General features: G+C 44.3%; 1 protein-coding gene across 2 annotated transcripts in view; it reads right to left on the bottom strand.

The window, feature by feature from the left end:
* Positions 1-435: 435 nt before the first annotated feature.
* Positions 436-26910, bottom strand: part of LOC134337024 (flotillin-2-like) — a 129071-nt gene continuing 102596 nt past the window's right edge. The window contains exons 5-11 of one of the 2 annotated variants that reach the window (XM_063031784.1): positions 26456-26574; positions 14952-15065; positions 13617-13736; positions 11092-11306; positions 8834-9017; positions 7018-7167; positions 436-3062 (exon numbers count right to left, since the gene is read on the bottom strand). In XM_063031784.1, coding sequence (XP_062887854.1) covers positions 3024-3062; positions 7018-7167; positions 8834-9017; positions 11092-11306; positions 13617-13736; positions 14952-15065; positions 26456-26574 — 941 coding nt within the window. In that variant the 3' untranslated portion in view covers positions 436-3023. The remainder of the gene's footprint in view (positions 3063-7017; positions 7168-8833; positions 9018-11091; positions 11307-13616; positions 13737-14951; positions 15066-26455; positions 26575-26910) is intronic. The other variant, XM_063031783.1, reaches the window with a different exon arrangement.

Here is a 26910-nt window from a genome sequence, read left to right as displayed (position 1 = left end):
CCCACAACAGTGATCCCATGCCAAACACATGGGCACTAGGATGGCAAGGCAAGCCCCGCAGTGTATGACCAACGGACTTGCTCCCGAACCAGCGTGGATAACTCCACTCACTTCAACATTGAACTGATTCCACAACCTATGGACTCTACAACTCTTGTTGTCATTATTAATTATTATTTTTTGTATTTGCACAATGTCTTTTGCACGTAGGTTGTCAGACTTTGTTATCTTTTTACACTGATTCTATTGCATTTCTCTGTTCTACTGTGATGCCTGCCAGAAAGCCAATCTCAGGGTTGTATATGGTAATGGGTACGTACTTTCATAATACATCTACTCTGAACTTTGAATTTTAGGCTTCAACCGTAGTGGGGCAGGTTCCATGGAGAAGAAAACCGCACACACACCACGTACCCACCACACCTTCTAAATAACTGCAGTTTAAAGGAAACTGCACGTTTGTAAGGATGCTCTTCAAACCAGCTATACTTCGAACTCAATCCAGACCAGTCCCCGCGGTTCACTCATTAGACTGAATGAAGAGAAGACAAAGAGACTTTGGGCCAACATATCAATATTTATCATACTCCATTGAGAGATTCCCATGGATGTGATTCAATTTCAAAAACAGATTACATGAATTACTTTCTACTGTATACATAATTGTACCACTATTTCTATAGAAGTGTTATCGAGTATATATTAAATATACCACATTTGCTCCTCTTTTTACTTACTTTTCAATGCAGATATTTTGATTTTTTTTAATAGATGCATCATTTGTAACAAATCAAAGTTTTTTTTTGGCAGGAAAGAAATGTGATAAAATTAATCTTAAAAAGTTTACATTGTCAACGCATTAAAAAAAGTGTGGCTGGTTGTACATGCCACAGTCCAGTTAACAGCACTGCATTGGGTCAGAAATGGTAATGTGATCTTGGGCTCGTCAGAGGCTAAAGTGCAGAGTTAAAGCGGATCTGGACCTCCAGAAGGAGAGGGTAACTGTACAGATCTTGCTTCCCCCCCCCCCCACTTTAAACACCCGAAAGCCAGCATCACATACCTGGGACTACAGTCAGTCCTAGCTTCCCCATGCTGGAGAAAATCTATTTAACCCAGAGACAAAGGCTGCTTTATAATATTCATCCCCATTGTACAGAAGATAAGAAAGAAGTGGAACCAGGAATTGGGAAAGGTCACATTATACGTCACAGTTTCTTCACAGTAACAGAAACAAAGTCTGGCAGGGTTAAAATCTGTTCTTCTCTCCTTTGTTATCGAGCTGTGGATTTAAGGCTTTACACATTTTGGAAAAAATACAGGGAACATGTGGAGCACCCAGCTGATGGTTGGTGTGCCAGCCTGCGCCACTCACACGAGGGGAGAGGGGCCCATGCACCAAGGATAATATTTAAATGGCTTTCTAGAATTTGCATAATCTGTCAGATCGACACTGGAAACCTCAGGCTACGCTTAACCAGTATAAAGCTATTTGCATTGGGAGGGCAGTTAATAAGTTAAAAATCACACGTGCAGTAACAAAGTTAACAATGTACATGACAGTACTCTGCTCTTTCAGCAACACCACTTGGCAGTTTAAAATAAATGCGTTAACTTCTTGTGGTGATGCAGCCCAGAGATGGATTCCATCCAAGCCGGCTAATTTGCAACTTAAGACTTTTGGGAAACTGGAGGAGGTGATTTAGCTGCTGTGAGGGAGCTTTACAATATGGGAATCCGCTGCCATCAGTGACAAGAATGGACCTTGGTCCTTTTGGATTCTTACTAATAATTCCTCAGCACTAGAGGGAAAACCCAGCGAGATCACAAACTTACAGCTGTGGCCAGTGAACACGGGACTAACAAGCAAACTGAACTGCAATTTCACTTTGCTGGAAGTGAAGTGCATCACTGCAGAACTCCACTTGTAGACTGACTCCAGTAAGCATGCTCTCTGCAGTCATAACTTAGCGGATCAGCCGTGGCCAGGGACCAGGCTGTTCCCCATGGCCATGGCTGGAGAATCATCCTGCAAGGATGCAGGGAAAGAGTGAGGCAGCTTTTTAGCTCCGCTAGCTGGAGTGAAATGGTGTTGACAGCTCTCTGAGGCACTGTATCGGGTTTAGTCCCACAGGCAACAACCAGCAAACCATCACCTGTGCCGGATATTTGTACTTGCCAAGATCCAAAAGAGATATGATTGCTGGTGTGTAGAGGCCATTTTTAAAGTATGACCAAACTTAATGTACAGAATATAACACCATGCCCAGTATCGATTCTGTAGAACATATCCTCTACACATCCTCAACCACCCAACTGCAACAAACTACTTTAGCTTCGTTCTGAGACATTCATTAGGAAACTAAGCAGGATTAGCTGCTCCTCACGGTATCACCATTCCATGATCAAGTTAAAAAACATCGGGCCTGTTGGAGCTCAGTACTTGTCACCCGCTGCTTGGTCTGTTGTCCATGTTGCAGGATGCGTCAGGGAGCTCTTAGAATATTGAGGGACTAGCTCAAATCTAACAAAAGGCACTTCAAAAGTGTCCTCTGAAGTTTAGTTGAAGAGTTTAGGTATCCCATGGGAAAATTGAGAAATCTGGGAACAGGAACGAGTAGCCCAATGGCTGCCGTTTCTTCCCCACCTTCAGCAGCACCAGGGCAGCTTAGGGTAGATGTCGGCGCTTGGAATTAAGCAAAAAGGAATCCGTAGTAAGCTTTAAAAGGCCAACTTTCCACGAAGCTGATTGTGTTTTCTGATGGCAACCTGCAACATGGGCTTGAGTCCAAAAGCAAGGTATGAACAAATGAACACCATTGACTGAAAATTCGGATTATTTAAAAAAAACTGATTGATATTCTTAAATTAAGGCACCAGAGGTTTGAAAGAAAACAAAAAAAAATTAAAAAGGAAAAATCGCACAAATTATCCATAGAAAAGGTGATCCTTAAGTATTCTGAGGTGCAGATCTGTGGAGTAGTACTTTCTGCGGGGGAACGTTCTAAATGTGTCTCTGATGATCAAGCCTGGGCGTTGGTTAAACTGTGGATCAAAGGAACCTAGGAAAGAAATAGAACGTAATATTGAGAGAGGAGTTGAACTGAGTCAGAACTACTTTGATTAGAGCTCGAGAGATGTTTCAGGGAGAACAATATCAGGAACAATTCCTGAAATTCTTTGATACGAAAATGTCAGTTTCACTAAAGGACAGCATCTCAAAAAGAAAAATCTGCTCCAAAACCCAAAATGTGAAATAAAAAATAGCATGTTGGATTCACTGAGTAGGCCAGGTAACAACATATCAACCTGAAACACTGCAACTATTTCTCTTCCCACAGATGCTGCCTGACCTGCTGAGTATTTCCAACAAGAGAACATCTGCAGATACTGGAAATCTGAGCAACACACACACAAAGTACGGGAGGAACTCAGCAGGCCAGGCAGCATCTATGGAAAAAAGTACAGTCCATGTAGCCTAGATTACCTGCTGCCACACTGTGGTTCTGTAGATTAACTTCTGTCAAGCTGTGATTGTCTAGTTTAACTACTGACAAGATGTGTTAGTCTAGATTAACTGCTGTCAATCTGGAGTGCAATTTGAACTTGACCTGGAGGCAAAAGTCACATTCATGATGAGCCTAGGATTCCTGTAGGCCATTCAGCCCAGCTAGTTAGTCCATGCCAACTCAGCTGCCCATTTGAGCTCATCACACAGCCTGCTTTTGGCTCATGTTCCTCTAAATCTGGAGTTCCCACCCTGGGGTCAATGGACCCCTTGTTTGCTTCTAATGATCCTAAGATCCTGCTATACATTGAGAACTTACTGCAGGACTACACCAGGAGTAAATTGCTCGCTGGCGGAGATAATGAATGAGCTGTGCCTGAGTCAATGGAGGCTTACAGTCAAATAGCGAGTGGTCAGCATGGTCCCTTTTCTTCTGATCACAAGACCCCTTTGGACATATGTCAGTCTGGCACACGGCAAGTTCAGTTTGCTGATTTATTGGGTGAAAGCTGGGCCAATGGAGGGGGAGCTCCCTGGCCTCGGTCACAGTGAGGACTAGACCCGAAGTCACGGTGCCACTGCAGCAAGGAGATGAAGCCGTTGTGGCCCACTGCGCAGAATGGAGTCAGTGCTGCCCTCCCAGGCTCTTGCTTGGCCGAAGACAAGCTCTCTTGTGGTTGACTGCTGATTTTTTTGGTGGCACTCAATGGACTCATGCCTCAAACTGTGGGGTCGTTTGCTTTTCAACCACCAGGGGAGAGGTGTCCAAGCTGTCGCACTCTACCGGGGGGGGGGCGGGGCGGGGCAGCACAGCGCAGCTGTGGTCGACTGAGGGGTCTGGTCTATATACATACATGTTTGGTTATGTTTTTACTAATATTCTATATATGCCTGTATATGCAAAGACTGAGCGGTCTGGACTATATAAATGTATATTCTGGAATTTTGCGAGTATACTATATGTGCTTGCATATGCAAGGAGTGGCCTCAAGGCCAAGTGTTGACTAGTGGGTATCGGGGGGGGGGGGGGAGGTTGAGAGATCTTGGTGGTCTGGGATGCCACACTGTAGTTGGACTAGATGGTGAGGCCACGTTATCTTCAGTTTTGGTTTCCCTGCGCTAGGGAAGATGTCATTAAGCTGGAAACCATGTAGGAAAGATTTCTGAGGCTGTTGCCAGGACTCGAGGGACCGAGTTGGAGAAGTTGAAGAGGTTAGGAGTTTTTCCACTGGAGGATTGGAGAATAAGGATGATCTTATTGGGGTTTATAGTATCATGAGGACACAGATAGGGTGAATACAAGGCTGGGCAATCAAAACGATTCTACATCATTGTATCTTACTGATATTCTGTGTGGGCTCATGACTTGCATGTGCGGAGACTGTGCATCAAGCTGTGCTGTTCTTGGGGGGGGGGGTGGGGGAGGTGGCCTGTCGGGACTCTTTTATTCCGTGAATGTGTTCCTGTGTCTGACTGTTGGTAATGTGTTTTAGGACCTCAAACCCACAGTAATGCTGTCTCGTTTGGCTATATTCATGAATGGTTGAATGACAATTAAACTTGAATTGGCATTAGAGGTTGGGAGCCCCTGGTTTTGAGTCTAAACCTTTCCGAGCCATGTAGCTTTAAACTGTTATACTGTACCTGCCTCATGTACAAACCAGCCTCTGGTGAGAAAGCTACTGCTCGGGTCATTACATCGCTCCCCTCTCACCTTAAAACCCATGGCCTCTCAATATGATTGCCTAGCCCTGTATTTCACCCTATCCGTGTCCTCATATTATAAACCTCGATACGATCACTCCTTATTCTCTAATGAAAAAACTCCTAACCTCTTCAACTTCTCCAACTCAGTCCCTCGAGTCCTGGCAAAAGCCTCAGAAATCTTTCCTACACAGTTTCCAGCTTAATGACATCTTCCCTAGTGCAGGGAAACCAAAACTGAACATAACGTGGCCTCACCATCTTGTCCAATTTCAATACTTGATGTCCTGACTGATGAAGGCCTGCGTGCCAAAAGCCTTCTTCACCAACCTGTCTACTGTTGGCACCATTTTCTGGAAACTATGCATCTTTGGGTCCCTCTGATCACTCCCCGGGGCCCTAAGTATTCAGTGATAGTCCTGCCTGATTTGTCTTCCCGAACACCTCACACTTATCTGAAGTAAGCACTATTTGTTATTCCAGCTGATTAAGATCTCTCTAACTCAGGGGTTCCTAACCTGGGGTCCGTGAACCCCTTGCTTAATGGTACTGGCTAATGACATAAAGAAGGTTGGGAGCCCAGTCTGACTGGTAAACATCTTCAATGGAGTAAACTGCCAAAGGAAGTGGTTGAGGCAGTTACAATATAACATTTAAAAGACACTTGAATGGATGCATATGTAGTTCAGGGGGACGTGGGCCAAACGCAGACAACGAGATGAGTTTAGATGTGCATCTTGCCACCAAATTTGAAAACCATGGAATTTCAGTGGAGTTTTCCAGTCCCAGGACCATGAGGCTCCCTTATATCAAAGCCATACAATTTCCAAATGTGCAGATTATGCAAAACTTGTAGGTTTAGTGAAATCTGAGAACAGTCATAGACTTTGAAGAGACAGTAGAGACCAGTGGCGGGGGGGAAGCAGTTTACTGCTGAGTAATGGGAAATGCTACATTTGAGATGTCAGGGATAAGTGTTTTTTTTTTTTTTTTTTACACAGAGTGGTGAGTGCGTGGAATGGGCTGCCGGTGACGGTGCTGGAGGTGGATACTATAGGGTCTTTTAAGAGACTCCTGGATGGCTACATGGAGCTTAGAAAAAGAGAGGGTTATAGGTAAAGTATAGGTAGCTCTAAGGTAGGGACATGTTCAGCACAGCTTTGTGGGCTGAAGGGCCTGTATTGTGCTGTAGGTTTTCTATGTTTCTATTGGAAGGGAAGATTAAGGGCACAATTCAAAAGGAGGTACAAGAACAGTGTTTTGTAGAAAGTATGTCAACGTTCTTGGGTGAAGGAGGTCAGGTAGGTTAAAAGGTACATTCAAAGGCTTACAGTACTTTATAAACAGAATACAAGAGTAGAGATGAACTTTATAGTTACAATTTTTGGTGCAATACTTTAAGAGAGAAAAGGCTTTGGAAAGGTTGTGTTTTATAAACAATTATTCCTGGAGTAAAGATTTTCAGTCACATAGCAAGTCTGGAGGGATTGGGGTTGTTCTGAGCCCGTGGCATAGAATGCACTGCACGGGGGTACTGTTCTATTGTAGCAATCTAAAGGTCAGTGGGAAGGTAACTGAAAGAACATGCAGGGCTATGGGGTGAGGGTAGGGAATGATATCCTTACAGGAGCATGCTACAGACTTAATGGGTCAAACAACCTGTTCTGATCCATTGTCATTTCACAAACCTCATATCAGATGACTGAACGAGTAAAATTTCCTGCCATCAAACTGCCTGAAGTACAAGGGGTTGGACAGGTACATCTGGCACAGATTAACAACACTGGAAGGAAATGGATACTCACCTTTGATAGATCGATCCCAGTGAGAGCCTGGACAGAGGCCGGGACCTCGGCCAGTAGACGTGTGACCTCCGACGTCACACGGTTACTGTCTCCTCCAAGAATCACTATTTCGTCTGTCTTGGCTAGTGGAGCTGCAACTTCTGCAGCAATCTGGGAACAGAGAGGTTACCATGAACAGACCAAACACCACAGTACAAACGTACAGATTCATTTACACATCACACATACATCCAAACATGCATCATTCGCATTAATAAGGATGTGCTGGGAGCACCTGCGAGTGTCCCCACACATTCCAGCTCCAATGCAACATACTCACGATGCTCAGCAGAACACCAGAGAACACAAACCAGCTGTAAAACAAGCCCCATTCCTCCCTCCCACCCACGCTCGTACACAGTCCACCAAACCGAGGACAGACCTCCGGACCTCCAGACTTTAGCTACAGCTTCCAAATTCCTCTGTATTGACCCACAAGTTACCCAATGACTCCAGGTTTGAAATCTAGTCTCACTGTCTGACTGGTCCTCATGCTTCCTGTTCACATAGGCATCTAACCCCACTACCCACTGACCTAGGACAGCACAATTCCATAGATGTCCTTCATCACCCATCCCCATCACTGGCTTTTGAATGCTGAGCAGAGGCCTTACCTACAACTCCACCACATCCCTGTCTGTAAACCTTAACATGACCCGCTAACTCCACTTTCTGCCCTCAAAACCACCCAATGAACTTTAAAACATGGAGTCTGAGCCACGATCTCGAGAGAGACCGCAGCTCAGCACCATCTTGACCAGCAAGATAAACATTCCTTCATTCTCATCTCCTGATCACTACGCTGAACAACCCTCTCCTTCACATTGCTCTTGCCCTCTCCTCAGGCCTCTGTAGATTGCCACAACCAAGGACTGAATGCACAGTGGGGTGGATACTGAGACACCAAGTGCACATTGTGTCCCATGGGATTAAAACCAAGGGAAGGAACTCTAACCATGCCCATCCAACACCAACCTAAATCCCTTGCACGTGCTGCCAGTGTGCACAGCTCTGTGATCAGCAAGCACACATGACTATCCACCATGTTTACTGCTCAGTTTCAGCCCGTGACTGATGAATACAGAAGACTCTCTGATACTGGCTGAATTCAAGTTCCTCTTGCTAATCTCACTTCCCTGGCCTTTTCGCGTTCACCCTTTTCAAAATGCAGTGGGTCCACACATTTATGAGACTGATCTCAGGATGAAAGGGTTAACATATGAGGAGCGTTGAAGGCTCTGGAGCTATACTTGCTGAAGTTTGAAAGAATGAGGATGGAATCTCATTGAAACCTACCGAATACTGAAAGGATGTTTCCTGTGGCAGAGGAGTCTAGGACCAGAGAGTACAGCATCAGAATAGAAGGATGTCTCTTTAGAACAGAGATGGGGAAGAATTTCTTTAGCTAGAGGGTGGTGGATTGTAGAATTCATCGCCACAGACAGCTGTGGAGGCCAAGTCACTGGGTATATTTAAAGTGGGGGCTGATAGGTTCTTGATTTAGTAATGGTGTTAAAGGTTATGGGGAAAAAGCAGGAGAATGTAGTCAACAGAATATAGCCATGATCAAATGTTAGAACACACTCGATGGGCCAAAAGACCTAATTCTACTCTTAGGTCTTATGGTCTCAATGCAGTCCCATCTCCCTCTTGAATCTAGTTATTTCCACCTATTTCATTCACCTGCACCATTGACAACTTTAAACACTACTCCACCGGTCTTTCTGACAACAGCACGCGTATAAACCTTTCAGCGTCTTTACATAGGGCAGATTACCTTGGGAAGAGCATCCAGCACCATTGCCATCTTGGCTGCGTCTCCGTACTGCCGATAACCTGCAGCTTTCAGTCGCATTTTCTCTGCATCTGCTTTCCCAATGGCTGCGATAGAAGAAGCCTCAGCCTCTCCGATCTTGCGGATCTTTTCAGCTTGAGCCTGGGCGATCAGCACTTGCTTCACTCTGCAGACACGAGACCCACAACTGTTAGCCCAGCACCTACCATTACTGTACAACGTCAAGGAATGAGGTAGATTTGCAGTGTGGCCACTGATCCAAACCGAGAGAGTGAACAAACATCTCTCACACACAGCAAGATCTCACCACACGTGGTGGCCAGCACATCTGGCCGCAGTGGAAGAGTACAACTTGACGAGGATAGTGAGACAGTGAAACTGGGCAAACATTTAGATAGTGGATATCTAGGGCTATTGTCTTTGGAGCAAAGGAAGATGAGAGGTGACTTGACAGAGGTGTACAAGATGGTATGTGGACAGCCAGAGAGCTTTTTCCCAGGGTGGAAATGGCCAATATAAGAGGACATAATTTTAAGGTGATTGGAGGAAAGTATATTGGAGATGTGTTTTTTTTTAAACACAGAGTGGTGGACGTGTGGGATGTGCTGCCAGCGGTAGTGGTAGAGGCAGGTACATTAGGAATACTTAAAAGACTCATGGATAGAAAAAAAATGGAGGGCTCTGTGGGAGGGAGGGGTCAGATTGATTTTGGAGTAGCTGATCTTGCAAAGGGCTTGGAGTTCACTTGTACAGAGGACACACTTGGAGTACCGCAGACAGCTTTGGTCACCTTAATTTAAAAAATATTAACACTGGAGCTAGTCCAAAGGAGATCCACGAGAGTATCTGTTGGGAGAAGGAGATTGTCCTATCAAGAGAGGCTAGGACGCGATCACCGGGGCACTGAGATGCTTTCAGTAGTCAGAGAGTTTCATACAAGAGGGGCATAGTTACACAATAAGAGGCTGCACATTTAAAACATGAGTAATTTTTTTTGGAATCTCTGGGTTGTGGAGGCTAGATTATTAATTAGAATACATTGATAATTATTAATTGGACTAAATTAGAAATATTTAAGGTAGAGCCAGGCACATTTTTGAAAGATCATGGAATTGAGGGTATGGGGAAAGGGCCTGGAGATGAAGTCACCGTAGATCAGTGATTGTAGTGAATGTAGGGCAGGCTAGAGGAGCCAAGTAGACTTTTCTGCCCCTATTTGCTTGCATTTATGCTCAGAAAGAAACTAACATGGCTGACAATTTCACATTTTACTTGGCACAGTATTCTAAAAGCCAGATACATGTACTCATGTATCTAGTGCAGGACTCAAATTAACAACCATCAGTCACAAAAACAGTATCATTCAGATGGAATGGATGAGACCTCAAGTTACCAAAGGAATAATCCCCACATTTCCCACAGCTGTTAGCTTGCAGGGCCAAGAAGTGGGGGGGGGGGGGGTGAGCTTGCATGAAGTGGAGAGAAGACGTGCCCACTGGATGGAGCTTAGAGAATAAACTGGCCATGTGTGAGGTGCTGCATTTTAGGAGATCAAATGGAAATGGACAGTGTATGGTACGGCCCTGGGCAGGGTTACCAGACAGGGGGATCTAAGAGTACGGGTGCATAGTTTGCTCAAAGCACCATCATAGGTAGATCTGGTGGTGATTAAGGTGCCAGACTGACTGGCCTTCAGTCAGGGCACTGAGGACAGCATTTGGTTAGTTATGGCACTGTTATACACATGTAATACTGTGTATAGTATTGGTCACCCTAGGGTAGGAAAGACATTACTAAATTGGAAACAGTGCAGAAAAGATTTACCAGGATTTTGCCCGGACTGGTCTTTTTCCAGGGAAAGGTGCTAAAGACAAGCGGGCAGAGGCTTATGATCAGAGGAACTCCAGGGCAGCTTCTTCTCACAAAGGAAGGAGCAAATAGTGGTTGAACTAGGCACATTAGTATATGGATAGGAGAGGTGTAGAGGGTTATGGGCCAAATGCTGTCAGTTGAGACTAGCTCACGGGGCAGTACAGCACAGATGAGTTAGGCTGAAGCATCTGTTTCCATGTTGGATGATTTTAGGACAATGGTGGAACAGGCAGCAAGGGCTGAATTGTGCCCAGCTCTGATTGAGAAACAAGACAACTCCCATGGTCAGATACACCACAAGAGTTTCATTAACATGAAATAAATATACCGAGGGAAAGCAGTCACGGGGACAGAAGTCACACACGCACTTTTGGCCTTCTGCTAGCTGCTGCATCTTGAAAGCCTCAGCTTCTGCCGGCCTTTTCACTGTCCCGATCAGCTCCTTGTCCATGCGGAGTATTTCTTTCTCCTCAATGTCGATCTGCTTCTTGCGTTGAACCACCTCGATCTCGATTTCCTCCTGCCGGATTTTCTGCTGCTCCTTGGCCCCCTGTAGCTCGTATGCCAGCTGAGCCTCTGCTTTCTGAATACAGATGAGAAAACAAGGTACCATGTTCAGCTCAAAAAGAGGAAGAGGGAAGGCAAGGTGTGCAACAGAATATAGTGTCAGTACCTGTGAACAAGAGACCAGCTGACTTGTTTGAAAAATTACAGATTAGATTTAAAAATCAGCTTTATTTTGATGTACATGTGAAAACTAAAGCTAATTTTTAATTGGGAACATTAATCAGTCTGCTGCTTCCAGATGCTATAAACTCAGAGACTTCCCATTGTTCTACAGTAGATCTAATGATGTAGCTTATTGATCCAAATCCACCAGCCTCTTCTTACCCCTCAATCCTACTCAGCTCCCCACTGTTCAGCCAGATCCTATTTTCTCCTCTGCCAAACAGGTCAGCTTAGAGAAATGCTCTTAAAGCCCGGTGTTCCCAGTCCAAATAATCTTAAAGCCAACCTTCTCTCCTCAGACACCAGGCCGTTTCTCTGGTACATTGCATTGGTAAAACTCTCACCTGGTCTTCACCCACAAGATTTGGGAATTGGTCTCATTATCTGGTCAATCAGTACTCTGGTCATTAATCTACACCCAAAAGCCTCTGGAACCGACATGCTTCACTTGTGTAGCCACCATGGTTTCCAAGTGTCCTACCACGGAGAGCTTGAATCCAAGTGTCCTAACACTCACACTTGTTCCTCATTTACTTGTGCACAAGGAGAACAGCCTGGCCCCCGCCACTAAGCTGATCTGAAGTTTGAACAAAGAAATTTCATTTTTATACAAAAATTGACTAGCTCAATAGACACTGACCCTGCAGAAATTTTGTGCACTTCTGAATCTCAATTTGCATATATAAGTATCAATCATAATACATATTTCTGATGTTAATACCAATTAACTCTACATATTAAAGGCCAATAATACTTGAGAATTAGTAACATAACTGTCCAATGATAAGTCTTGCTGTAGAATTCTTCATTTACATCTCTTGGTATGCTTGGTGATCAGACCTGAACAGGAAGTGTGCACGTGCTGAGCCCGGGTGCCTGCACACCATCTCTGTCAGCTTATCATCTTGGCTTTTGTTTCAATGAACTTCCACACTCACAAAGTGTCTGTGCTCTGTTCTGTTAGCACAGTCTTTTAACCCTTTCCTTGCTGCAGCTTCCACAATATGGAAAGCTAGATAAACATGAGCACTCACAGACAGCTGAAAAATCAGCAAATCGGACAGAGTAAAAATAATATTTTTCCTGGTTCTAAAGAATGGTCCTTGGCTTAAAACATTAACCTTGTTTCTTCTCCTGCAGATCCTGCCAGACTTGCTGAGTGTTTCTCGTATCTCCTATTTTTACTCTGGAGTTCCACCATTTCAAGTTTTTAATTTTAATCTTCACCCAGGGATTGGAGAGGTTGCAGAATTTGTTCAACTAGAGAGAGTGGCCGAAGTGTGTAACAGATTCAAATGTGAATATCTGAATGAGGAACAGGACCTGTACACGTGAAATACGTCATTTGCGTTAACGACCAGCACAAGCTAAGGGCAGCCCACATTCCAGCACCAACATAGCATGCACACAATGTTCACAACAACACCAGCAACGGGTGTAGTCTGAGCAATACTTTATTTAACTGAACCATAACATGCAGCAACTTTGACCGAGTCTTTAGCAAACCATATATTAGGGCATCCAGCTCCCTCCATCCTACAAGTTCTACAGATCTCTCAACTGTTTAGATATTCAACTTACTTATCTTCCCTATTGAAATTAATGCATTTCCCCCCCATGACAAGATATATGCCCTCTCACTAAACTGATCTTTCTGGCCTCTCTCTGTCCTCTTTACAATTAACTTACCACCTCCCTGTGTCATCAGCAAGTCGAGCAACTGTGCCTTCAGCACCTCCACCAGGTTATTTATATATATACTGACAACAGCCGAAGCCCTGCACACCTCCCATTACATTTTGGCAACCTGCCTTTCAGTCTTTTATCCAGGCCGACACATTACTTCCAGACGCGAGCTTTCACTTTGTTCAAATAACTTTTGATGGGCCACACCTGGCCAAATGTTTGTTGGAAATCTGGCAGCTGGTTAAACAGACAATGGAGGAAGGAATAGTAGGACAGGGTAATTGAGTGTGATGTAGAAGAGGTTGCTGTAGAGCACAAGTACTGACAGGAGACAGGTCTGAGCTGCTGACTCAGAACCGAGACAACCTCTGGCTCAGTAATCAGTAGCGCCGTTAACATTCTGCATTCTTCAGAGTGTCCGACCTTATTAAACTTGCAGTGGCAGTGTTTGATGCATGTAACACTCACACACACCTACCTTTGTATTTATCTCCTGATTAAAAGCTGCCTTCTGCATCTCAAAGGCTCGCTTGGAGTCTGCCATCTTGGTGTCCGCACTGTACTTAACATCCATTGTTTCCTTCTTGCACTCAGCTTCCTGCGGGTTTCAGGGATACAGGACAAGCACAGGAACAATTAATCAGGCTCACTGTTATACCCACTGTGGTTGAAATGTCTAAGTTCGTCCACCTAACTGTCACTCAGTGGAGATTAAAGACCTAAGTCTTTTAGTAATGGAAGATAAATCTTCCAGAATGCCATTGCAGCACCTAGTAGAGAAATCAGAACTGAGCATCTCCCATTTCTTTAAAAGCACTGGGGCAGCACGATAGTATAGCAGTCAGCATCAAGCCATTATCGTGCCAGTGACCTGGGTTCAATTCCCACTGCTGTCTCTAATGAGAGCACCTAACACGACCTCTGCAGCGTCTCAGTGTTTGCTCCACACTGTGACAGTGCTGCACACCACGGGGTGCAACCAGAGGGTGAATGGGTGCCTTTCCTCAATTACAGAGGATACACCCAAGTCAGCAACCAGGCTCGGATGCAAACAGCATTCAGCAGTGCAGTGCCAAGTGGGGTACCAGTGTATCTAGAAACCCTTTGCTTCTGCAACTAAAATACAAACATCTCCCACCGCCTCTCCCAGAAACCAGGGACTCTGCCAATTGTAATGTCAGTATTCATTTCCAGAGGACTAGACTATAAAAGTAAGGATGTAATGCTGAGGCTTTATAAGGTGTTGATCAGACGGCATGTACAGTATTGTGAGCAGTTTTGGGCCCCACAATCTAAGAAAAAATGTGTTGGCATTGGAGAAGGTCCAGAGGAGATTCACATGAATCCTGGGAATGAAAGGGTTAACGTACAAGGCGTGTTTGATGGATCTGGGCCTGTACTCACAGGAATTTAGAAGAATGAGGGAATGATGTAAATGAAACCTATCGAATATTGAAATGCCTAGAGTGGATGTAGAGAAGATGTTTCCTATAGTGGGTGAGTAGAGGACCGGGGGCACAGCCTCAGCATAGAAGGACATCCCTTTAGAACAGAGATGAGGAGGAATTTCTTTAGCGAGAGGGTGGTGAATCTTCAAACTCAATGCCACAGACAGCTATGGAGGCCATGTCATTGGGTATATTTAAAGTGGAAGTTGACAGATTCTTGATTAGTAAAGGCATCAAAGGTTACAGCAAGAAGGCAGGAGAATGGGGTTGAGGAGGAAAATAAACTGCAAGCAGACACGATGGGACAAATAGCTCAATTCTACTCCTATGCCTTATGGTCTCAGCGACAAGTGAACAATGGTTACCCGGATGCCAGCATCTCTCTCTGCTTCTGCCACTCCGATCTCTGCATCTCTCTGCACAATTGCTGTCTGTGACTTCCCCAATGAACTCAGGTACTCCACTTTGTCATAAACGTCCTGTGGGACAAAAGCAATAGATTAGAAGATTCACTTCACACGATCATTCCAGTAACTGACGTAGTCACAGGGAGCAGTACAGCTTCTGGCCGAGCACACAACAGATGCTGACAAAGACTGAATTACAGGTGTTAACAACTGAAACCTTTCCCTTCACTTGACTCACCTGAACCAAATCCACTTGATTTGCTTCACACACCCTTATAGGTACATTAATCAATATTCCCCATGTGTAAGGGGTTTCTTCTTTTATGTTACTGCGTAGGCTTATCAAAATGGCTTCTTTGTTATATTATAATTAAAATAGCTTTTCTGAAATGATTGTGATGTAAGGAGTTCTCTCTCTCTCTCTGCTTGTTTGGGTTATATTATTGATAAGAGAGAAAACGAACCAATTGGGATAGAGGTTATCCTTTCTTGTGTGTCTGTAAGCTATTGTTTTCGCGGGCGTTGGGGAGAAGGCGCCATGGGGAGAGAGAGAGTGGACGCGATGCTGTAAGCTGGCCAACGGGACGGACCCCGAGCAGGAGTCCGAGACCCAGGGTCTTCGGTGAGGAAAGGAGCTGAATTCAGACTTGTGTGGAGCATCTGGTTGACCACCGTGGTTGGTCCTAGGCGGCGGGTTGAGGGGGTCGGAGGGGATTGAACGGTGGAAAGAGGACCCCGTTATTTGAGCTCCAACGGTTGTGCACGAGGTGGTTGAACTTTGATAAGTTTGGCGCCTTTAACTTTCCTTTTATATTTTATCTCTATTAATTACATAGTTCCAGTAATATCTATAAACTGTAATCATCTAATCGCATGTGGTCTGTTATTTGGCAGGGTGGGGTACATCACACAGCATCCACACAAACTTGATTACCCAGTTTGGTGGGGCCGAAGGCTGCCCCCCCTAGACAGAAGCGAGCTGAGCGAGCCTGAGGCTTACCGGGGGGCTACACATGTATTAGGAATTTGCTGTGGTGCGACATGCAAGAAAAAACAACATTCAACAATTATAAAGAGTTATACAAATGTTAGAGGTTAAAGTTTTGATATGGAATAAAATATGCATAAATACATAAATATTAGCGTGTATTTGCAATGTAAATGACATTAAAAAGTAGAATAAAGTATTTATAGTGCAGTGTAGTAATGGTGGTATAGATAGAGGAGGGTGAGATGAACTAACCAGAATAGTTGATCAGATTAACTGCCCGGGGGAAGAAATTTTAAGAAGGCGTGTATTTTGTTTTAATAATCCTATAGCACTTTCTATAAGGAAGCTTTTGGAAAAGGGAGTTTGTTGTGTGGGTAGTGTCCACAATGCCTTTTAATGACTTGAATGAAAGATTTCAATGTGGAATCTCTAAACCAGTACAGGACACAAAGCTGGGTGGGCGGGTGAGCCCAGAGGGGGAGACTGTTGAAGAGTGGGCAATGTATTAAGGTGTGGATACACTTAAGGTGAATTGACTGAGTTAAAAGAGATGGGGGAAGGGGAAGTGCCACAGACCTGACTGTCCTTGAGCACCAATGAACAGAACATAAATACGCATTTGTAGTAGGCAGTTAAGGAGCAAATTGCAGTAAAGGGATTTGAGCAAGAATGTCTTAGGACCAGAGGACACAGCCTCAGTATAGAAGGCCATCCATTTAGAACAGAGATGAGAATGAATTTCTTTGGCCAGAGGATGGTGAATCTGTGGACTTCATTGCCACAGGCTGTTGCTGTGGAGACATCAGGTATAGGTTGACAGGTTCTTGATTAGTAAGGGCATCACAGGTTACAGGAAGAAGGCAAAAGAATGGGGATGAGAGGGAAAATAAATGAGCTATGGTGGAATAGTAGATCAGAATGGTACGAATAGCCTGATTCAGCTCCTGTTTCTTATGGTCTGGCTGCCATTGCCTGCAGTTCTGGTCTCCCTTTCTGAGGAAGGATGTTTTTGATGAAGAGAGATGGCAGGAAAGATTCATCAGACTGATAATGGGGGGAGGAGGGGTGCATGGACAATACATAAGAACAGATTGGATCATCTAAGCTTATCTAGGTTGCAGAAGGAAGCAGTTAGGAAGCTAAAAAATTCTAACTGGAGCAGATGGGAAGGAATATCCCCATGACTAGGATGCCCAGGACCAGGAGTAACCAGCCGAGGATGCAGGATGTCATGTACGACCCGGATGTGGAGAAATTTCTTCACCATCATAGGGAGTTGAGGCAAAATTATTTAATTTAATATTCAAGGAGCTGGATATGTTTCTTAGGCTGGAGGGATCAAACAACCCAGGCAGAAAGCTGGAATAAAGTGCTGAATCTTGATGATCAGCATTATTTTATTGAATGTTGGGACAGGCTCAAAGACCAACAAATGGCCTCCACCTGTTCCTATGGAAGATAGGCACTGTGCAAGAACAGGCTCTTAGGTCCACGAAGTCTCTGCCGACCATGAACTAATCCCTCCGGCGATCATATGATCCATTCCCTGCGTATTCACATATCTGTTTAAAAGCACCTTGAATGCCACTGTTGTATTCTCACCTCCCCTGGCAGCACACACCAGGCACCCACCACTCTGCAAAAATAAACTGACTCAGCACAGCTCCATTAAATTCCCTCCCCCCCACCTTTTCACTTTAAGGCCATGTCCCCCAGTACTCAACATTTCTGCCCTGGGGAAAAGATTCTGAATGAGACCCAGAATAAGGCTCACTACAACATCCATCATCATGGACCCCCATCACCCACAACATGCTCTCTTCTCACTGCTGCCATCAGGAAGAAAGTACAGGAGCCTCAGGACTCACACCATTAGGTTCAGGAACAATCATTACCCCTCAACCATCAGGATCTTGAACCAAAGGGAATAACTTCACTTGCCCCATCGTTGAAACATTCCCGCAACCAATGGACTCACTTTCAAGGAATCTTCATCTCAGGTTCCCGGTATTTATTGTGTATTTGCTTATTATCATTTCTTTCTTGTTGTGTTTGCAGTTTGTGGTTTTCTGCACTCTGGCTGAACACCCAAGTGAGACAGTCTTTCATTGATTCTGTTATGATTATTAGAGTCATTTCGAAGTACAACACAGAAGCAGGCCCTTTTGCCCCTCTAGTCCATGCCAAAACCATTTAAACTACCTACTCCCATCGACCTGCAACGGGACCATAGCCCTCCATATCCCTACAATCCACGTACCGATCTGAACTTATTCTTAAATGCTGAAATTGAGCTTACGACCCTCTGAGTGAAGAATTTTCCCTACATATTCCCTTTAAACTTCTCAACTTTCACCCTTGACCCATGACCTCTGGTTGTAGTCCCACCCAACCTCAGTGGAAAAAGCCTGCTTTCATTTACCCTATCTATACCCCTCATAATTTTGTATACCTCTTATTAAATCTCCTGTCAATCTTCTACATTCTAAAGAATACAGTCCATATCTATTCAATCTTTCCTTATAAATCAGGTCCTCCAGACTTGGCAACATCTTTGTAATTCTTCTCTGCACTCTTTCAACCTTATTTACAACTTTCCTATAGGTAGGTGACCAAAACTGTACATAATACTTCAAATTAGGCCTCACCAATGTCTGTACAACTTCAACATAACATCCCATCTTTTGTACTCAATACATTGATTCACAAAGGCCAATGTGCCAAAAGCTTTCTTTACAACCCTATCTACCTGTGACGCCATTTTAAACAATAGGTACTTCACAGATGTATTTAGCACCTCCATTAGAAAATGGATCTCAGGGTTGTATATGGTGACAAATATATGGACTTTGGTAACAAATTTACTTTGAATTTTGACATGTTGTGAAAATTGTTTTGTGGCAGCAGCAGAGTGCACCACATAAAATAATTACTACAAGTTACAATAAGGCATATAAAATAATAAATAATAGTGCAAAAAGTGAGGTAATGTTCAGGGTTTCACAGTCTGTTCAGAAATCCAGTGGCAGAGGGGAAGAAGCTATTCTTAAAATGTTGAGTGTGCATTTTCCGGCTCCTGTGCCTCCTCCCTGATGGTACTCGTAAGAAGAGGGCATGTCTTGGATGGTGAGGTCCTTCATGATAGATTCTGCCTTCTTAAGGCATGATGGTGGGGAGGTGAGTGCCCATGATAGCGCTGGCTGAGTTTACAACCGTCTGCAAGTTATTTTGATCCTGTGCAGTGGCCCCTCCATACCAGATGGCGATGCAACCAGTCAAAATGCTCTCCAGGGTACATCTGTAGAAATTTGCTAGACAAATGTAATTACAAAGAAGGCTAGTGGCTATGTTTCATTACGAGTTTGAAGAGATTTTGTGCGTCACCAAAGACTGCTAGATATAATCTCCTCAAACTCCTAATGAAACTTAGCCATTAGTCTTTGTAATTGCAAGAGTATTTTGTGCCCAAGATAGATTCTGGCTGTCTACCCTATCTATGGTTCTCATAATGGTATAAACAACTATCAGATCTTACATCAGCCTCCGATGCTCTACTGAAAACAACACAGATTTGTCCACCCTCCCCTTATCGTCACAACGCAGGCAGCATCCTGGTGAACTTGGTCTGAACCTTCCTCCATGCTTTTTTGAAAACAATGGTTTCCACAGCAGGCCCCCAGTTCTGCAGAAGTTCAGCAACTCAGGTTCTCATTCCAAGGTCTCTGACCTGCTGAGGAGTGCCAACTTTTCTGGTTTAATTGAGTGGAATGTTCTGCCTTGAAGTTGAAGGGACAAAAAGCCTTCTTCTGTGTGCAATGTTTTCGTGATTTCAAAGCTAAGATTGAGCTGAAATAGCCTTGGAATCATAATGGTCAGCATGTTTTTGATGCCGCAGAATAGAGACAAGGCTTGTCTTTAAATATAAAAACAGCAGAGAATTAATTTGAACCAATGCATTCTCAGAAACACAAGAGATTCTGCAAATGCTGAAATTCCAGAGCGACACACAAAATGCTGGAGGAACTCAACAGGCCCGGCAGCTTCTACAGAGGGGAACAAACAATTGAGGTTTCACGCTGAGACCATTGATTAGCAGAAGCAAGAACAGAAAGGTGGGGGAGAGGAAGTACAAACTTGCAGGTGATAAGTGAGACCAACTGAAGGGGAAGGGGAGAGAGTTGGCGTGAAGTGAGAAACTGGGAGGTGATGGGTGGAGAGATAGAGAACTCAAGAAGGATCACGGGAGAAAGGGAAGGATGAGGGAAACCAAAGAGATATGATGGGCAGGTGAGAAGAGAAGGAGCAAGAGGGGAGCCAGAACGAGGAATGGAAAGTGAGAGGAGGAGGAGGAGGAGGAGGAGGAGCAGGAGGACTGACTGGAGAAATGTATACAGCATATTATCACCTTTTTGCTCTGTTTTTCAGTATTCCTTATTTTTAAAGACTTTTTGGAATTCTGGTATTGGTTAATTTTCCACCCACAGATCTATTTCTTATTCATGGTTCCTCCTCCGAACACTACATTTTAAAGGAGATGATCTTTATACCAGAAATAATTTTATCCTGCCACAAAATTACCCTACTTCTCTACTTTCCTATAATTTCTCCCCCGTCCCTTCTCTCATCTTCTATTTCCTACTGTGGTTCCCCCCTTTTAACTCTTCTCTTCTCCCCCCCTGCTTCATGCCTCCCTCTGCTGCCCCTCCTCATTCCCTTTCTCACATGGTCTGCAGAATCGCTTATGTTTATGACCCCACTTCAATACCCTAGATCCACATCCCAATCTCTGCTCAGACAAAATCTGGAGGTTTTTAAACTGTGCTTCACAGGGGTGCCTAGTGAGTCCTCTGAGGCTCCCTTGGCCCAGTGGCAGATGCCATTGTGTTTGATTCCTTAACCCAGAAACACAAACACAAAAGTTCTGCTGACACCTCCAGAGTAACGCTTCACTGGAGCGGCCACAGTGTCTCTCAGACTGTAACCCAGGGTCCCATCTGACCTCTCAGAACGACACGAAAGATTCTCTAACTCCCATCTCTGGAACAGCTGGAGTCCTCCTGGTACCCTAGAGCTAAATGTCAACAAATAATCTGCTGGAGGAACTGTGCTGCTGCTCAACCCACTGCGTGCCTGTAGCAGATGGTTTGTTGCCTTGGGGTTAAATTCCAATCATCAGATGATCACTAGAACAAATGAGTCATAGAGCACTACAGCACAGACAGGCCCCTAGGCCCATCTAGTCCATACCAAATTGTTATTCTGCCTAGTCTCACCAACTTGCATCTGGACCATAGCCTTCCATACCGCTCCCATCCATGTACTTAACCAAACTTCACTTAAATATTGAAATCAAATCCTTATTCACCATTTCTGCTGGCAGCTCATTCCACACTCTCACTGTACCCTGAGTGAAGAAGTTCCCCTCATGTTTCCCTTGAACATTTCACCCTGAACCTATAGCCTCTGGTTCTAGTCTCCCTAACCTCAGTGTGAAAAGCCCAATTTCATTTACCCTATCTATACCCTTCATAACTACGAAGATTTCCCCTCATTCTCCACGCTCCAGGGAATGAAGTCCTAACATATTCAATCTTTCCCCATAACTCAGGTCCTCAAGTACTGGCACCATTCTTGTAAAGTTTCTCTGTGCTCTTTCAATCTTAGTGATATCTTTCTTGCAGGTAAGTTGCTGGCTACGGGTTGGCTGAAGGTTTCCTACACGACATTTCTAATTACCTCATTTAAAGAATGGTACTTCCTGAGCTGCATTTAATGAAAGACATGACCAGGCCCAGGTTCTTCAGACAGAAACATAGATAACAGGAGTATAAGTTGTCCAGTCATGATGTCTCTTCCCAGTGCACATTCCTGCACACAGCTGTAGCAGAGAAGTTGCACAGTGTGCCATGCCAAAAGAAGGAGGGTGGCAAATGTCAGCAGTAGGACTCACAGGGTCTGGGAACCAATCTCCAGAGCAAAAGTCAACGACAGAACAAAACCCTGGAAATGTAATTCAGATGCACAGAATTCTAAATCTTCTTCCAAAAATCAACATGTAACAATGACACTAACAGACTCTTTTTTTAAAACGTTACAGGAAATCTAAGGACTCTGTTATTGACAAATCAACTAGGGAGTGTCCTAAATGAGCTGGAAACTCTATGCTGCTCGCTTTAGCGAAGTCAACAAATCCCATTAATTTTAATTAGAGTTGCTTCAGAGGCCATTTTCTACACATGAATTGTTTTCTGACAGCCAGTGTACATGACGGGATGCAGCCAGCCAGGCAACAAATACTGGAGCACAACTCAAATTCCTAATATCACTGTCCCACATGAAAATCCCGACAACACCGCCCACATTGTTCCCATCCCCAGAGCCTGGCTAATCCATTAGCTGAAGTGCCTGCAGTCACTGACGCTGAAGCTTTTCAGAACCACAGTGCTTGTTTCCGCACCAGAGTCACTGAACCATTACATTTCATAAAATTCCACAGATTAACTGATCTGTGGATTTAACTCTCTCTGTTCAATGATACAAACTACCTCCAGGAAATCACATTCATCTTTGGTCAAGTATAAAGGTCAAAATAAACTTACTATCAAAGTACATATATTTTATTATATACTACCCTGAGATTAATTTTCTTTAAGGCATTTACAGGAAAAATATACAACTGATGAAAAGCTGCACATGAACAAAGGCCGACAAACAGCCAATCTGCAAAAGAAGACAAAGTGAGCAAGTGAAAAAGAAATACTGAGAATATGAGTTGTGTTGTTCTGCTGAACACTGACATGCACTGGAACATGTGGTGACACTTGCAGGCCACACCCAGCACATTCTTGGTTGTGCTGGCTATCAATGCAAATGGTCAATTCCACCGATAAATTAATCTGAATCTGAAAGTGGGCCGGTAGGTCATAGAAACAGTTCAGAGTTATGGTTAGTGAAATTATCCAGACCGATTCAAGAGGCTGATGAGTGAAGGGTAGTAACTATTCCTGAACCTGGTGGTGTGGGGCCCAAGGCTCCCGTACTTTCTGCCTGAAAGTTGGAGCGAGAAGAGAGCATGGCCTGGATGCCTGGATGGTGGGGTCCTTGATGACGGATGCTGCTTCCTTGTGGCAGTGCTCCTTGTAAATGTATTCAATGGTGTGAGGGCTTTGCCTGTGATGGACTGAGCTGTATCCACCAGTTTCTGTAGCCTGTTCCGTTCCTGGGCTTTGGTGTTTCCATACCAGGCTGGGACGCGAACTGTTAGGATACTCTGCACCGTGCAGAGAAGTTTGTCAAAGTTTTTGGTGACACACCCATATCAATAGGATGGCACGATAGTGTAGCAGTTAGTGTAACGCTTTACAGCACCAGCGACCCGGGTTCCATTCCACTGCTGTCTGTGAGGTGTGTTTGTTCTCCCCGGGTTTCCTTCAAGTGCTCTGAAGTGCTTCCTCCCAAGTTCCGAAGATGTAGAGGTGAGTATGAGTTAGTAAGTTGTGACATGCTAGGCAGGCATCAGAAGTGTGCCAACACTTGCAGACTACCTCCAGCACATCCTTGGACAGTGCTGGTCAATGATGCAAATGAAGCATTTCACAGTATGCTTCGATGTTTTAACGTACATGTGACAAATAAAGCTGATTTTTAAATCTTCAATGTGACTAGTCTATTTTAACTTGATCAGTCCACAGGACTTGTTTCCAAAATGCATCAGGGTTGTTTAAATGTTCCTTTGAACCTTTTGAATAGAACTTTTTGGCCACAATGAGCAAAGGTATGTTTGGAGAAAAAAGGGTGCAGAAATTCATGAAAAAAACACCTCTCCAACTGTTAAGCACGGGGGTGGATCGATCATGCTTTGGGCTTGTGTTGCAGCCAGTGACACAGAGAACATTTCACTGGTAGAGGGAAGAATGAATTCAATTAAATACCAGCAAATTCTGGAAGCAAACATCACACCGTCTGTAAAAAAGCCAAAGATGAAAAAAGGATGGCTTCTACAACAGGATAATGAACCTAAACACACCTCAAAATCCACAATGGACTACCTCAAGAGGCGCAAGCTGAAGGTTTTGCCCTGACAGTCCCCCGACCTAAACATCATCGAAAATCTGTGGATAGACCTCAAAAGAGCAGTGCATGCAAGACAGCCCAAGAATCTCACAGAACTAGAAGCCTTTTGCAAGGAAGAATGGGCGAAAATCCCCCAAACAAGAATTGAAACTCTTATCTGGCTACAAAAAGCATTTGCAAGCTGTAATACTTGCCAAAGGGGGTGTTACTAAGCACTGCCATGCAGGGTGCCCAAACTTTTGCTTCGGGCCCTTTTCCTTTTTTGTTATTTTGAAACTGTAAAAGATGGAAATAAAAAAGCTTCCTTGCTTAAAATATTAAAGAAATGTGTCATCTTTAACTTTATGCCTTTTGGAAATCAGTTCATCTTTTACTCACTTAGCCATTCACAGTAACAGAAATTTTGACCAGGGGTGCCCAAACGTTTGCATGCCACTGTATGATTATATGATATACATGTATAGTATCTGAAATACATTTTATGGAAATGTTGTTCGATGATGAACTTCAATAAAAAATAAATTATAAAAAAAAAAGAAAAAACCAATGTTCACTCAACCTTTCCTCATAAGACACGCTCTCTAATCCAGGCAGCATCCTGGTAAATCTCCTCTGCACCCTCTCTAAAGCTTCCACATCCTTCCTATAATGAGGTGACCAGAAATGAAAGATCTCTTTGTATTCTTTAAACGAGAGAGAAACAAATGGAAGGGTTTGTCACAGTGCAAGAAAGCGTGAGGGGGAGCAACATGTAGAGAGGACATGCACCAGTACGGATGAGTTGGGCTGAGTGGTCTGTCACTGTGCTCAGTATTCTGTGTGATCAGCATTGCTGTGTTGCTGATGGTTCAGCAAGCAAGGTATCCCTTGACTGAACAGGTGGAGCAGACTTGGCTCAGTGCCTCCTACTTGCTTTAAGCATGACTGGATTCCCTTTCAGTCAGTATTACAGAAACGTGTCTTGAAACCTTACACTGAGACCTACCCTCTTGCTCAAGGATCTGACAGATCCCACAGGACAGACAGCTAAACAGTGGGAGAGACTCCCAGAGCCCTGGCCAATATAGAGATGTCAGCAAACATTGCTGATCATTTCACAGCTGCTCCTAATCGGCTGATAACAGAGACTGCACTTTGGAGGCAGTTTGTCACAGTCACAACAGAACAGGACTTTCAGCCCATTGAATCAATGCCAATTCTCAGTTGGTCAATTTCCTCCTGTCCTACCCCAGCAGTCCTGCTGATTTACCCATTCCAGCAATGATATAATGCCCCTTTGCCATTATTGACCATCTCAGCTTCCACCCCCCTCGTGGGGAGTCAGTTCCAGGGCATTAACCCTCGCTTCTCCCATCCCCTGTATTCTAGCCCAAAGCCTAAATATTGTGCATCCGGTTAGTAGTCTGGACTGATGACAGACCCAGCGTTTCAGCCTGCTCTTGTGCACAACTTCCCCCCATCTCTTTCCCCTCACTACTGACAGTGTCCTCCCATCAGTCCACCAATCTCAGGTCAACAAATCCAACATCCACCCTTTTCTCTCTTTCCCGGAACATTACACTCCTTCAGCAAAACACCGATTTAGATGCAAGGTCAAGGAACAGACCACATCACCTGATACATTCATCACTTGATGAAGGGTCTCAGCCTGAAATGTTGACTATATGTTCCCTTCCATAGATGCTAGCTGACCTATTAAGATTTCCAGAATCTCTGGTATTTATCATCTTCTGACTTGGTGAACTAAATCTATCAGGACCCAGCAATGAGTTCAACAATTTCAGATTAGTCTTCCCATTGTGAGCAGTGACTGGCAAATTTGATAAAAGATCATCAAGCTCTAATGTTAATTGTTTTTCTTCTACAGATGCTGCCTGACCTGGTGAGCCCTTACTGGGTTCTCTGCTTTATTTCGTATCTCTCGTATTTGCCATGTTTTGCATTTCACGGTTCCGACGTGGTCTCTCTTCTGTTCTCATTGCTTTCCTTCTACTCTCACCACCACCACACTCAGTCCAGCATCTTGTGCTGATTTGAACAGGTACACGGGTAGGAAAGGTTGAGAGAGGTATTGGTCAAAAGCAGACATGCAGGGGTTGGCTCAAGTGGGCACTATGGACGAGATGGGCCGAAAAGCTTGTCTCTGTGCTGTACAACTCCATGTTCATCACTCCAGTGTGCCTTGCAGATGGTGCAAACTGTTTGAGGAATCAGGAGACGAGTCACTCTCCTCAGAATATCCAAGCCACCAACCTGTAAACAAAAACCTTCCCTGAGGCAGAAAGAATGCCCTGTGACCGGCCTCCATTTTGTCAGGTCAGATCCAGCAGCTGCCTTAATAATTTTTAATTTCAATTAATCAACAATAAATCAGTGAAAGTTGTTTTTTTTTTTTTACCTTGATAGTGAAGCTGAGGATCTCGATTCCCATGCGGCCCACATCAGGGGCAGCCACTTCACGCACCAGCTGAGCAAACTGATCCCGGTCCTGGTAAATGGCTTCAACAGTCAGGGTGCCTGCAAGAGGGAGAAGTGTAAACTCAGTGGGGAGAACTGGGCTTGGGGCGGATGGACCCTGCCCCTGTAACCAGTGACGTGCTCATACAGTCTCCATCATGGGCAAGTACACAGAAATACATTATCATCCAGGCAAGGGTGAGGTAGTGTCCTTTCGGCAATCCAATGTAAAACCGCAGATTACATAGTTATTGGCAACTAAAGGCAAGTCCCGGAGTTAGGCCCAGAGGTCAAATCCATAATCGGTGAGTCCTGGGATGAAGTCTGAAGGTCAAGGCCCCAAATTTACAAGTCTGAGAATCCCAGGACAAGGACTGGAGGTCCAGAGGTGGCATG

Source organism: Mobula hypostoma, chromosome 23, assembly GCF_963921235.1.
Source record: "Mobula hypostoma chromosome 23, sMobHyp1.1, whole genome shotgun sequence".
NCBI classification, from domain to species: Eukaryota; Metazoa; Chordata; class Chondrichthyes; order Myliobatiformes; family Myliobatidae; genus Mobula; species Mobula hypostoma.
Note: the sequence above shows the minus strand (reverse complement) of the source record. Positions and strands in the feature narration are given on the sequence as shown.